Source organism: Mustela nivalis, assembly GCF_964662115.1.
Source record: "Mustela nivalis genome assembly, chromosome: 1".
Lineage (NCBI taxonomy): Eukaryota > Metazoa > Chordata > Mammalia > Carnivora > Mustelidae > Mustela > Mustela nivalis.
In genome coordinates this window covers 13,020,680-13,035,799 of record NC_139020.1, presented here as the reverse complement: position 1 = coordinate 13,035,799, position 15,120 = coordinate 13,020,680, and the positions used below count along the sequence as shown (strand labels likewise).

Here is a 15,120-nt window from a genome sequence, read left to right as displayed (position 1 = left end):
ACACACAGAGATCACAAGTAGGCAGAGAGGCAGACAGAAAGAGAGAGGAGGAAGCAGGGTCCCCGCGGAGCAGAGCCTGATGTGGGGCTGGATCTCAGGACCCTGAGATCATGACCTGAGCCGAAGGCAGATACTAACCCAGTGAGCCACCCAGGTGCCCCTTAAAAGTCATTTTTTTTTTTTTTTTTTAAATATTTTATTTATTTATTTGTCAGAGAGAGAGCGAGCACAGGCAGAGTGGCAGGCAGAGTCAGAGGGAGAGGCAGGGTCCCTGCGGGGCAAGGAGCCCGATGTGGGACTCGATCCCAGGACGCTGGGATCATGACCTGAGCCGAAGGCAGCTGCTTAACCAACTGAGCCACCCAGGTGTCCCTTAAAAGTCATTTTTTAAAACATCCCTCTCCCTCTAGGAACCCCTACCCCTGGCCAATTCCTTGTCTCTCATCCAGTTCTCAGGGAAGCAATAAAGCAGAATGGTTTGCCTGTCCAGAGCCTGACAAACAACTTGGGCTTTTCCAACATGACATGTGTGCTTTGCTATACTTCCCCGAGGGAAATTTATTTTTATAATGTCAAAATTTCTTACACATACGTCCACGAAGGTCCAGCGGGGACATTTCCTTGAAGAAAGCCATTGCTGTTTATTCACTTATGAAAACAAGACCTGTGGCAGGGAGGGAGCCCACCCCATCCCAGCTCCTCTAGAGGGACATGGCAGTCTAGTGACTCGGCTCCTAGAACTGGGGATACACGGCTAGAATGTGTAATTGGAAACACGAGAAATTCTCTCGGACCAGCTGCCTTCATAAGACAGCTCTTTATAAATAAAACCACACCTGCTCTTCTAAGTTATCTTTTTAAATGAGCAGAAGAAAATAAGGGCAGGGGGAGGAGCAGAGAGAGAAGCGGACTCCCCTCACCCCCGAGCAGGGAGCCCCACGCAGGACTCCATCCCAGGACCTTGGGATCATGACCTGAGTCAAAGGCAGACACTTAAGCAACTGAGCCACCCACATGCCCCTAAAAATACATTTTACAACTCAAAATTTTCACTTGATTCTTTTCCTTTAGATTTATTTTTCTAATCCCCATCATCCTAATATTCTGCTTTATAATAAAAATATTTACATAAATTTGTTAAAAGTTTTGGCATTTCCGGGGTACATGGGTGGCTCCGTCAGTTAAGCCTCTGCCTTCAGCTCAGATCATGAGCTCAGGGTCCTGGGATGGAGCCCCACGTCAGTCTCCCTGCGGCTCGGGGAACCTGCCTCTCCCTCTCGCCTCCCCCTGCTCATGTGCTCACTCTCTCTCCCTCTCTCAATAAAATAAAATCCTTTTTTAAAAAAGTTTTAGCGTTTCCTATTATCATAAAGCTCCAACTGTATATTTAAAAGCCACTTTGGGACCGAGTTAGGATTATGATTGTTATTGATACAATTGATCAACATGAAAAAATACATAGATAAAAAATTATTAGAGGCGAGAGGTACCATCTCACTGGAAATGACCTCCTAATGACACGGAAGTGTTTGGGTCCTTTGCACCATTGGTTTATGTATCCAGAAGGGATCCTAGTTTTAGCTGTCCATAGACTTCAGCACTTTCTTATTTCTGTTTTCATTTTCATAGATGCAAGACAGAGAAGCCCTGTTTGGCCTGGATGGGAGAGAGTGTGGCTCCATTATGGCTCTCCCACGCAATTCCTCGACCTCTTGAGTCCTGCGCCAAAAATCAGGGATATCATCGATCATTGTTTGCAATGATTAATCACCTGACAACTTGACAACTTGACGCGTTCCCCCTTCAAAGCGATTGAAAGCAAATTTGAAACCCGCTGACTTGCAGAAGGACTAGCTTCCGGGTCTGTAGAGTCATTCGCTTTCTCCGGGGATTATTTTTCTGTGTCTATTGAGGTCCCGGAGGTTCGTGCTCTTTGGTGCGCTCTGGGATGGATGAGAAGAGTCTGTCTGTCTTCCACAGAGAGGGAGAGGCTTCCGACAAAGGTGGGAGAAAACTTACTTATAAGCACGTTTCCAGGCAGACGAAGGTGAGGAAAGAACCTGGGAGGTGGGTTCCTCTTACACCATCTGTGTCGTGAGCCTCCTGCAGAGTCACATTTTGGCTCAAGGATCATGACTCTGTGAGTCTGGTTCGTCTTCCTCTCGCTCGTGGTGAGAAACTCCCTGAGACTCTAAGAGTTTACTGAAAACCCACCAGTCATTGTCCCTCTCTCTGTTCTACAAAAATCTTTCTTTTCCGCCACGGCTTTTAATAAAAGACGTCAAGATTTGTTTCAAACATAAATTTCATCCCAAGTACTTGTCCCCACCTTGACTTTCTCTGATATTTTTGCAAAAAGATAAACATAAAAATAAAAGAATCTATCAATGTTTATTTTTGTTTCAAAAGGCCACTTTATTCGTTAGGTATGAGAGCACATTGGGAAGAGGAGTGGATTGCCCAAACATGTCTGTGATTGGAAACTGATTTGATCGCTACTGTAAGAGCGTAGCCCTCATTTAAATCTGGGGGTGAAACTGGAAGCAGCACGTAAGGAGTCAGGCTATTTAAAATCCTGGAGTTCTGAAAGGGAGACTGTACAGGGATGTTCTGCTCACGGTAGGTGAAGTCCCGAATCCTGAGCCTCATGGCCAAATGCTCCAGCAAAACTGAGGGTAGAATGGAGGACAGGACTGGGAGGAGGCCCAGCTCAATAGCCTTATCTGGCCCAAGAATCCCAAATACAAATGCAGGTAAAAATGCCAGTCTCCATGGCCACGGGCATTTCTGTGAAGGCAAAGTGAAGACACCAGAGGTCCCTGCGTGGCTCAGTCGGCTAAACACCCCACTCTTGATTTCAGCTCAGGTTTTGATCTCGGGGTGGTGAGATGGAGTCCCATGTCAGGCTCTGTGCTCAGCAGGGAGTCTGCTTAAGATTCTCTCTCTCTCCCTCTGCCCACTGCACACACACTCTCTCTCTCTCAAATAAATAAATCTTTAAAAAGGGGTGGGGCAGAAAAAGTGAAGATACCAGACAGGGAATTAGAATTGGATCCTGACCCTTACCAGAAGCCAGACAGAACAGGATACGGCCCCTACGATGTAGAAATGTACATCAGAACCTTTAAAAATGTGTATTGATATACTTAAAGCTATTTTTATGGTCATACTCTAAGAAAATAAGTGGACCCATGTTCAAAGAATGTGTGATACAGATCTTCACAGTATTTTTTTATAATAAAAACCAGAATCCTTAATGACCATCAGCAGGGAATGGAATATATAAATAATGGTAATTGGTAGTCTACCCATTAAAATGGATGACATTGAATTTAAATAAAAGATTTAAAAGTAGAAATAAAATGGATTACTATGTAATAATGGCTCAGAATCATGTAAACCTATATATGTCTATATAGTGTCTTGGGCAAATGGCCACAATTTGTAGCACTGAGGGTAAAAATCAGGTTAATAAAAAAGTATGTGTCGAGGCATCTGGGTGGCTCAGTGGGCTAAAGCCTCTGCCTTCAGCTCAGGTCATGATCCCAGGGTCCTGGGATCAAGCCCCACATCAGGCTCTCTGCTCAGCAGGGAGCCTGCTTCCCTCTCTCTCTGCCTGCCTCTCTGCCTACTTGTGATCTCTGTCTGTCAAATAAATGAATACAATCTTAAAAAGAAAAAAAAAAACTTAAAAACAAAGTATGTGCCAATAAAATAGCATGAACCCAGTCTATAAGTGTGTGTGTGTTTGCACACACATGTACACCCACACATGTACTTGAGGAATGGGCCAGGAAGGACATGAGCCAAAATGTTAACATCCTGATTGAAAGTGAAGGAATTATGGGGCGCTTGGGTGGCTCAGGGGGTTAGGTATCTCATTCTTCATTTTGGTTCAGGTCGTGATCTCAGGGTCCTGGGATCGAGCCCCAAATTGGGCTCCGTGCTCTGGAGTCTGCTTGAACTGCTCTCACTCTTCCTCTGCCCCTGCCCCCACCCCCACCCCCGCTCATATTCTCTCTTCCTCTCTCTCTCTCTCAAATGAATAAATAAATCTTTAAAAAAAAACCCAACAAAGTGAAAGGTTTTAATCAACCAACCATTAATACCTAAAGCACAAATCACCAGGCACAAAACACAAGCCCAGAGTCAAGCACAGTAGAACACAGGACGTCCTGTTTAAGACAGAGACTCAGAACTCGGAGACCAAGGGGCTCTTGGGTGGCTTCCAGGAAAATGCGCCAAGTCCCGAAGCCTCAGACCGTGGGGCTGGGGCTCAGACAGATGGCGGCCACGCTGCGAGGGTCCCACTGGTGAAAATCCGACTTTGCTTGACCTGGATGTGCAGCTTGTTGGAAGAACATGGAAAATGGAATTCTTTTTCTTCTTTCTTTCTTTTTTTTTTTTTTTAAGATTTTATTTATTTATTTGGCAGAGAGAGAGAGATCACAAGTAGGCAGAGAGGCAGGCGGGGCTGGGAGTGGGGGAAGCAGACTCCCTGCTGAGCAGAGAGCCCGATGTGGGGCTCGATCCCAGAACCCGGAGATCATGGGCTGGAGATCATGACCTGAGCCAAAGGCAGAGGTCAGGGCACCACCCAGGCGCCCCTGGAATTCTCTTCTAACAGAGGATGTTCCCTAGCGGATCCCAATTTTTAAAATGTTAAGGGAATTCCGGAGAGCGTCACGCCTCTTCGGTCGGAGAGCGGCGGGCTCTCTGGACAGCGCTAGGTGTGCGCGTGGCTAATATTCCCGGCTCTAGACAGCAAGGTAGGGACCAGCAGCCCGTAGAAGCGTCCGCTCTCGACAGCACGGACAAGGAGATCTGCAGATTTGTCTGATTTACCACTTTACACCGAGCACATGGTTGAGGCGTGGACATGGGTGACGAGACACTGCCTTCTGACAGAGACAACTTATTTGCATCTACACAGGAAGGACAGAAGAGACCAGAATAATCCATGGTCGGTGTAGGAGGCCTAACGCACAGTGCGTCCTTGGATACTGAGGGAGGGGACAGGAGGTGACCAGGGAGGACGACGGAAGCAAAGTGATCCCAGGGATGTGTTTGGGGGGGCAGGGGGTTCTGACACGGCTTCAGCAAGCAGACAGCCCCTTCCCAACAGCTCCATCCTCTTCACAGAATCCTACACGGTCATGATTTGTGTTTTGAATATTCTTGGTTCTTTCTTCAGACACTGACATCTTTTAGAAAAGCCTAGGATGCCGCGACTTTATGAATCAGTGGGTGGATTTTTGAGTATTTAAAGGATTTTTTTTTCTCCCTGTATTTTCATTTCTCTCTCTTCCCTACCTGCCCACTCCCCGTCTTCTGAGGGATTGTTACAGGGATTTCCTACGCCGGAATAGGTTTGCGCCAAGCTGGGAAGCGGAATTGCCTATAAGACTCAGGTAAAAGTTGGGTGTCAACAGAGTCTGGGAAAAATTAAGACCTTGTCTACACTGTTCCCCTTGCCCCTCAAGACAACCATACACAGAGCCTCCCCACCTACACCCGTAGGCCCCTACACAGACCCTCTCACATACCCTCCTCAGTCCCATACCCTCCCACACTCCCACAAACCCACACATGAACCCCCACACATAGCCCCCCACTCCCCCCACAGCACCCCCCACCACCCCAGACTCACACACAGCCCCCAACACACCCTGCACACATAGCCCTCACCTCCCACCCCCTCCCATACAGCCCCCTCGGCTCAGGTCATGGTCTCAAGGTCCTGGGATTGAGCTCCATGTCAGAGTGGGGGTGGGGTGGATGAGGAGATGGGGGGAAAACCCTGCTCAGCGGGGAGTCTGCTTGTCTCTCTCTCTCTCTCTCTTCCCCTGCCCGTGCTCCTTCTGTCAGAGTGGGGGTGGGGTGGATGAGGAGATGGGGGGAAAACCCTGCTCAGCGGGGAGTCTGCTTGTCTCTCTCTCTCTCTCTCTTCCCCTGCCCGTGCTCCTTCTAATAAATAAATAATATCTTTTTAAAAAATGAAATGGTTCTGTGTCTTAAATTGTACATGCAGGTTTCCCCTGCTCTCTGCAAGCAGAGCTTTCCTGCGAAAGCTTTCTTAAGCTGAAAGGTAGGAACACAAAGAAGCACTTACCATGAATTCATAAGGGAAAATCTAGTCTTTCTGATTACCATAGGATGCATCTTGCTCACAGACGTCCACAATAAATCAAGATGAAGCTCGGCGCTCGCACAGTTCAAAGCTCTGGGGGTTTGGTGCCGAGATGCTGAGTGTGGTTTCCGGGGCAGGTGAAGCCGCACGAGGCTTCACGGCAAGACCACGCTGAGCGCTAGTTTCCTTTTCATCTTGTCTTCATAAAAATGAAATCTTTGGGTTGGTGGAATCAGGTACTCTTGTAAATGTTTTGTGAAAGCTATGTGGTCAGAGAGCCTGGGGTGGCTCAGTCATTAAGCGTCTGCCTTCCGCTCGGGTCATGGGTCTCTGGGTCCTGGGATCGAGCCCCGTTTGGGGCTCCCTGCTCAGCTGGGAGCCTGCCTCTCCGTCTCCCTCTGCCCCTCCCCCTTGCTTGTGCTCTCTCAGATAAATAAATAAAATCTTAAAAAGAAGAAAGCTTCTTGAATTGAAGGATGGAAACAGGCAAGCCCTAATAAACTTTGAGAATGTGTTTCAAATCATTGTTCAACATCAGAACATTTGGATACAGCCAAACCAGCACTCCTCAAACTTGAACACGCATAGGGGGTCACCTGGGATCGTGTTACAACGCACGTTCTGGTTCGGTAGGTCTGGGTGGGGTAGTTTCTGCAGGGCTTGCAAGCTCCCATGGTTCCAGGCCAGCGCTGCTGGTCCAGGGACCACACGGCGAGCAGGTGCTGCGGGAAGCTTTCTAGCTCACACGGGCAGGCAGGAGAACACATGTTCACCCGGGGGCAGGTGCCGGTGGGGGTGAACTGACTGGGTAAGGTTCATAAGGGACTGAGATCAAGACCCTGAAAGGGAAGGGAAAGCCCAAGACCACATTTACATTTGTTGATTCCGTGAAGACCCAGACAGCAGACCCCCAGTGACAAAATGGGGTGCCAGACCATGGGCTCAAGAGCTCCCCCACCCAGGCTAGTCCCAGCTCTGCCCTCCGCCCCCCGTACTTCCTCAGGCACCTCTCAGCCTGTCCCTCGGGGTGGGGGGGCACAGGGCACTGGGAAAGTGATCAGTGTGGATATAGACATATGTATATGTGCCACTTCCTCGTCTTCAAATCCGTAGACCAAGATCCTGGGGTGTCTGGGTGGCTCAGTCGACTGAGTCTCTGACCCTTGATTCTGGCTCAAGTCATGATCTCGGGGTTGTGGGATTGAGCCCCCTGTTGGGCTAAGCACTCAGCAGGGAGTCGGGTCAAGTTGCGCTCTCCCCTTCTCCCTCTGCCCCTCCCCTTGCTCACTCTCTTTCTCTCTAAAAATAAGTAAATAAATCTTTAAAAAAAAAAGAAAAAGAAAAAGAAAAGGGACCAAGATGCTGACTTTTTGTTGTTGTTGTTGTTAAAACTTCAAGCTCAGGGTACCTGGGGGCTCAGTCAGTTGAGTGTCTGCCTTTGCTCAGATCATGATCCCAGGGTCCTGGGATCCAGTCCTGCACCGGGCTCTCTGCTTCTCCTTCTCCCTCTGCCCCTCTCCCCCACCCTTCCCCGCCTTCTGCTCTCTCTCACAAATAAATAAAATCTTAAAACAAACAAACAAAAACAAAAAACTTCAAGCTCTACAGACAAAAAGGGATAAATGCCATAGGACCTCACTTATATGGAGAATCGACAAACAACTCCCCAAACCCAAACCAACAAAAACCAAGCTCCTGGACACAGAGAACAGGCTGGTGGTTGCCAGAGATGGGACAGAAGGGGCCACAGGGGTCAAAAGATACCAATTTCCAGTTACAAACGGAAAAGTCCTGGGGGAGTCATTCACATCATGGAGACTGCAGTGAAAACATCGTAACATACTGGAAAGCAGCAGGGAGAGTGGATTCTGAAGGTTCTCATCACAAGAAAAAAAAATTCTAGAGCTCTGTGTGGGGACAGACGTTCAGAGGACGCCTGTGGGGGCCCTTGTGCACTATATACAAACAGCGGATCATTATGTCGTCCTCCTGAAACTAACATAATAGTACAGGTCAATTATACCTCAATTTGGAAAAAAAAATTAAAAAATCTTTACGCTCTACCAAGTCAGCTTTTCCTTGATGCTCATGATTATCTAGAGAAAGGAAAGAAAACAAAACAGGCATTCCCAAGAATTTCCTCTCACAGAACTCCTTCCTGCCAATGGTCCATATCCATCCTCCCGTCCAAAAAGGCACAGGACTGTCCAGATACTTTTCAGTATTTTTATTGTTTGACAGGCATTTACAACGTTCCATTCGTAGACCTAAAAACATAAAAATAGACCTTCTTTCAGCTTATAAAAGAAATATATAAGAACTTTTGACATAGACACGTCGTGACCTTATGTACAAGAGACAATGGCACCCTCTCCAAGCACCAGACTTTCCAGCATTTTTCAGACGGAAGTGTTGCACTGGGATCAGTTAAGTGTGACTTATCAGAAGTCTTCGCTTCAGTTTTCCATCCGGACACCATCGAACTGGAGGTATGGAACAATGCAGTGGTACAAAGGGTATAGAAATCATTCTAAAGCTTTTTAAGAAAATCAGAAGATATAGCAAAAATTTAATAGAATAAAACTTTCAAAAGATCAAGCTCAAAGCCCTGGAAACCCAAAAAGGGGAGGGATATCAGGTAGGAGAGCGGGTAAAGCAAGCAGGGGCATAGAAGCGTGATGTTCTGAACTCTCTATTGTCTGGAAATATAAAGTCATAACTGATTTTTATAAAATATAATTCCTAAAGCTACTATAAAATTCAGGTCTTTAAAGTACCTACTGATGTGTCAAACACCAAATAGATATTTTCCCCAAAAAGAAAATTTTCATATTATTTAAACCCTTCTTAGGAAGTGGACATTGTGAAATGGGAAGAAAAAAAAAAGCTATAAACCGTTCCAAAAAAAAAAAAATCGAAAGTGCTTTAACTTGTTTTTGTTCTTCCTATTTGGAAATCTGTTTAGAATGTGAGATTTTTAGCATGTTTACCCTGTTTCGTTGGCATGTAGAAAGTAGGAAAGACAAAGCAAGATTTTGAAGAGGCTGTTTTGTTAAGAGATTTGGTATGGACTGTCAGGGAAGGGATAGGTAATCTATGGATGAAGATGCAACTTTAATGGGAAAACCAATGATCACCATGGCAACCCCTTGAGAAGGAGTCTCCCCTCCCCCGCCATGTGCAACAGACATACACACGCCCATCCGGGTGTCATGTTTAACCCAACCAAGCTCCCATTTCAGATAGAGATTCAAACATTAAAATAAAAAAAAAAAAGAAAGAAAAAAAAAAGAAATATTCTTCTTGGAAAAAAAAATTTCTCCTAAGCATCTCGTTGGCCTTTCGTATATAAATATAAATCACCCAGCCTCATTCTCTCTGTAAAAGGTAAAATCCTCATTTTTTTTTTTAAAGACTCAGTTACACTAACACTGTAAAATTCTCATCTGTTTGTGCCTCTGCACCTCAGGTAAAATACAAAAAATAGTGTTTTTTTTTTTTTTCAAGTGATAAATTTGGATCTCTTCTCAAAGAGTTTGGCGTCTTTACAACTCTATGCAAAACTAGAACTTCCAACATGGACATCGAGTAAGACCAGCCATAGATCAAAACAGAAAAGAGAAATAAAAAAAAAGAAGAAAGAAAAAACAACAGCTCATCAAAACATACATCTCCACCGTCTCCTCACACATTCTTAAAATACACAGATATTCTCAGACATCGAAGAGGGAAAAGGAGTAAGAACACTGTGAAGCTGTACAGTTGCTCTGTGGCGTTTTTGTGTTTGAAGGTGGTTTCCCCAACTAAGAGATGGCTCCTGGTCTGATTTCAGATAGAGTGACTTTTATTATTATTCGTTTTTTTAAAATTTTATTTATTTTATTTTTGTGTGCTATCTCTTCGACTAATCTGTGTACATACTTTAAACTCCTGGAGGGGGGTTCATTTGCTTTCCAGTGCTGTAGAATCTTTTTTTTTTTTTTAATTTTTTAATTCTTCTGGCCCTGATTAGTTGAGAATAAATAAAAGCCCTTAGTAATATACAGAAGATAGGACTCAAGCTTATTTGGGATTCTGAGCAATTCTTTCTGATGTCTCTAGACATGACGACGTTGGGTGGCTACGTGGCTTCGGAACAAGAGTCAGCCGCCAAGGCCATGTGTGCAAGAGTGCGACCTAAGGGAACATTCTCCTCCTCGCGGGGACAGGATGGGGGGCAGAGTGGAGGCGGGGCGGGGAGAGGGGGCGGTATCTACACACGCTCTCTAGGGGGAAAGGGACAGTCAGATCTCAGTGTTCAGTTTCTTGGATGGGGCAAAGTCTTCGCGCCTAACCCAAATGACTTCCTCGCCCGGGCTCTCCAGGCCTCCATTGATGCCCGAGAGGGCGGCTTGCTTCTTGAGCTGCGTCATGCGGGACGCGTGACTATCCAGGGCTCTCCGACCTCTCTCCCGCTGACTGATGGAAGCAGCCTGAAGCTGCTCCCGGAGGTCTGTGTCCACTGCGGCGCCCTTCACGGACTCGCAGAACTCGTCATCGTCACTGAGGATGTCTGTCTCCTTGATGTCATCCTGCTCCTCGTACTGAGCAAGATCAAACTGTTCCTCGACCCACCGGTCAGTGTCCCCGCCACCGGGGGGCTGCTGGGACTCTTTCTCCGGGCTGCTGGCCGAGATGGCGTCAGAGTCAATGGTAAACCTGTTTCGAGCCAGTCGCCGCCTCCTTCTCCCAAGAGACTTGCTTGGGGCAGACACTGCACACACACACAAAAATATAAAAATAAAACCCCCACATGCTTTACCTGCGAGGAAATGCAGACAGCAAAGAAAACAAAGGAACAACTACATGGGATTCATTTAGTGCCTTGATGTCGTTCAGGGCTTCAAGTCCAGATTTCATCAGTCCTAGTCTTAGTCTTTACTTCACACACGTGTCTGGACTTGGAGGATGGCACGGCAACTGGCCAAAGGGCAGAGTGAGGGACAGGGGGACACGGGGAGGGGTGTTGGTTACGGGGAAAAGGGTCTTCACCTCCCTCTGCAACAATCTATTTCTCTATCCTGTGCTGCCCCCAAGGAGACCGCCGACCTTGGGATTGGTTAGTGCCCTCAACCCTGATGATGTTGCACGGCATGGTGCTCTGGGGACCCCCAAGGGCCGTCCCAGGGCCACTTCGCTGGGATGGCTCTTTGGTAAGGGTGGACAATGCTTCTAGAGTTCCACTGTCTTTGTAAACAACACCATGATGTGTCAAGGGGGCAGAAGCTATACTGCTTTCTGGAAAACCAAATGTACCATTCATTTCTGGAGGACGGGAAGTTAGCTACGGGCACGACAGCTAGTCTCTAGCGACCGCCCTGCCCTCTCTCTGCCGAAGCTCCACGTTCACGGTGAAACTACACAGATGGGAGCTCTAGTTCCCCTGGACTGCATTCTGTGTCTCACCGATTTCTCTCCCACAAAGCAATTAAAATATCGATGCCTGGATGGCCTGAGAAGTGCATAACAGAGGACACGCATGCCACCGAGCCTCAGAGTGCTGCACGAAGTGACTACAAATTAAGAAAAAAAATCTCTGAATTCATTCCTTCACCCTCCTGCCTTCTAGGAAGCCAGAATTATTCCAAACACATAAGACACCACCCAGTCAGACAAATGAACATTCCCACCACACACACACACACACACACACACGCGCGTGCGCGCACACACACACACACACGGGGAAGGCTGCTGCTTCTCCCTCACTAGTCAAATGGCGGCTGTGTGAGAAGGCAGCCGAGAAGGTGCAATGCAATGTGGGGTTTCCAATGGAGGGGGAGAGCCTGGACACCAAGGAGGAGGCGCATTCTTGAAACCTAAGCCCTGAAAACCATTAAACTGCTTCAGTGACAGGAGTACCCCCAGGGACTATCAGACCCAGCGGGTCCCAGGTCCGTGAGTGGGCTCCCACTCCTGCCATCCTCTGCCTCGGACCCCTGAGGTGCCATCATGGTTCCGGGGTGCTCTACCATCATAAAATACGGAACAAGCGGACATCCCTCTTGATCAAGGAAGGGAACTGAAAAATGGTCTCCAGAAAAAATGGAACAAAGGAAAAAAAAAAAAAAAAAAGAAAGAAAGAACCACCACTGTGTCTACTCTACTAGGAAGAAGCAGACGTTCCGGTCATTTCTATCCCCAAACCCCCAGAGTGGAGACTGGCTCTCTCCCATCACTGTATTGGAATTACCTCCATGCAAAACTGGGCCCTTGGAAACATCCGCCCGTGATCCTCATGCTGAAGTGTTTAGGGGTGAAATGAGTTGATGTCTGTATTTTTGGACTGTGTCAAAAACAGGAGGTGATGGATGACAGATGGGTAGATACATAAGGAACATACAGAAAAATAGCCATTATAGAATAGATGGTAGGTTCTCTATGTGTATGATTCTCCCAGCTGGTATATCTGAAATTTTTCATAAGAAAATGTTGGAACAAAAGAAATTTTAATTGGGTGATCGGCAAACATGCGGTACTTCAGGACTGAATCCTGTGTTAGGATATCGGGCTTTTCATGGGTATTCGTAACAACGCATGATGAAGCCTGAGTATTTATCCCTTATTAAAAGGATACTTAATAACCCAGTCAGCCTTCTGGGGTTCAGGGAGACCATCTCTGGTCTGAGTATCTCCAGTGCACTGTTAAAACTGACAGGCTAGTGCTAGCTGACCCACTCACACACCATCTTTAAATCATCTAACGTAAAAACCCCGCTGATAATGAGGAGTTTCAAAAGCAGAAGAGCAGAGACTTTCCTCAGCCAGAAATGAGCCATCGTGTGGAAAATCTTCCAATCAGCCAAAGCCAACAGGCTGACATGGGGGGTTTCTCTTGGTTTTCATGATGGAGTAAGGTGTGGTTTGGGTTTCTTTCCAAAGGGGTGTCAGCAGGAAAACTTCTGAGGGTCCTACAGACTAAAATGGCTTTAGTTTCGAAGCAGCTAAATGCAGCTCTGAATTTAAGTCCCTTGAGTAACAATTGAAACCTGGCCAGTGACAGGCAGGTTTCCTAAGATTGGGACATGTATTCTCAATCCTAATTTAAGCATCCCCGGGCAAGTAAAAGGATTAGGTGGGACAATTCTAAGAAGAAATGCTCTGTTTTGAGCTTATAAAGGGATCCGCGAAGCTTTCTTAACATGAGGCCTCCATGAGAAACTATGGATACAGAGGTATACGAGGCTTCAGGTACCTTGGAGAACCCAACAGAACGCTGGGTATTCACTGCACTAGGTTTTCAGTAAACATCTATCAACTGATTGGAGAACAGGTTCAAGATAACTAAGCCCCAACATTAGTTCAGTTTAAGTGCTTAAAGAACGTAATATCCCTTGTCAAGCTATATAGGCTACGTCTACAAAAACCTCCAACCATTCACAGTTCTATCCATGACCCTTCAACACAACTGAGGATAGGCGGAAAGGTCAGAATCTTCTTGACAATTGCAAAGGAAGCCTCTTTTATTGGCATCCCTGAAAAATGGGGGGTGCCTCTTAAGAAACGAGTGATAAAAGTATTAATATCTTGATGTCATTAATACATCTAGGTTATGAAAACATCTTTCTTCCTAGATATATTTTACTGCTGTTTCTAGACGGAACTATGGGTCTTCCTTCCTTCCCGCTCCACCGTGACAGTTCCAGTCCTTAGAGACGATATACTCTGGGACCATTTAAACTCTACATTCCTCTTTACTAGTAGCAGCTCAAGCCTTCCCCAAACTAACAATGAAGCTGAAAATTGGGTAGCTGGCCTAAGGCCAGGGTAAACATCTGATGTGTCATCTGGTCTACCAAACATGGAATCCTTCCCGAGAACAGGCAATGCCGTGTTTCCAGACTACGAGGCCACCATGTTCTCAGAATGGTGGGCCACGACCTTGCGGAGACATGACACACTGCCTTCGGCTAAACAAAGATGGCTGCCATGCAAAGCAGCGACTCCCATTCCGCAAGCAGGCTGAGAGAGGCCCTCCAGGAAGAGAATGCGCTCACTTCCTGGTGTGGCGAAGGAGAGAGGAGCCCCCAGCCAAGAGGAGGAGGGTGGCAGAGGGAAGCTGGAGGGAGGGAAGAGGCATGAATGAAGGGCAGACAACCCAGGGAGCTGCTGGGAAGGAGGCATGGGCAAGGAACCTCACACCAGGGAAGGGCTGTACTCCAACATTAGCCCCCTCAAGGCCACGTCTAATTCTTGCTTGACGAAAACGTCAAGCTCTCTGGAGTTCTACAGTGGAGCGGGGGTGACGGGGATCTTGAACGTCGGAATCCCCACAGTACCTGCCCGGCTCATGGCTGGCCTGGCCCCTTTGAGCGCACACAATCTTTTTCCTCCGAAAGGGACGTATTGCTGCGATGAGGGAAGGCTTTCGGTTTTGAGGAGCTGTCTTCTGTGCTTATCGCGCAGGATTGAATGCACAGCCTTCAGGAAGTCTTTCCGGCTCTCTGGAGAGCTGTAAGGAGAAAGAAGATGGACACGTGTTAGGGGCAAAGTCCTGAACACACGGGGAACTTCTGATACCATCCGGTGCAGCCCAACAAACATCCTTGATGGCCAAAGGTCATAGAGAATGAGGCCACAACTCGTTTCTATGCTTTTTTCTTCACTGGTGATAGAGAACAAGGACTTCCTTCCCGTCACGCTCCTTGATTCATCTCCTGCAGCCAATGTGGGGTAGATAGCCCATGCATGAGCAGACGGGTCCCGCACCCGGACATTGCCAGATTCTGCCCTTGACACTTATGGCAAAGCCTTTTTTCCTAAAATGCTTTTGCAGACAACTGAACCACAGGATTCTCAGCTCTGCCGAGGACCCAAATCTGATGTCCCAACTAACACCTGTAGCTCCCTCTTAAGTTGTCCTTCTGTGAAATATCCTGTGACATACTTCACCAAGTCCGTATTAAAGCGACACTGCAGAGAATCGAACAACCTTCCCAAGTCCTAATTCC

At 47.0% G+C, this 15,120-nt stretch overlaps 1 protein-coding gene across 13 annotated transcripts in view; it reads right to left on the bottom strand.

Moving 5' to 3' along the window:
- Positions 1–8,342: 8,342 nt before the first annotated feature.
- Positions 8,343–15,120, bottom strand: part of TIAM1 (TIAM Rac1 associated GEF 1) — a 382,148-nt gene continuing 375,370 nt past the window's right edge. For all 13 annotated transcript variants that reach the window (XM_082723635.1, XM_082723632.1, XM_082723631.1 and 10 more), the window contains 2 exons: positions 14,449–14,621; positions 8,343–10,883 (listed from right to left, as the gene is read on the bottom strand). In XM_082723635.1, coding sequence (XP_082579761.1) covers positions 10,414–10,883; positions 14,449–14,621 — 643 coding nt within the window. In that variant the 3' untranslated portion in view covers positions 8,343–10,413. The remainder of the gene's footprint in view (positions 10,884–14,448; positions 14,622–15,120) is intronic.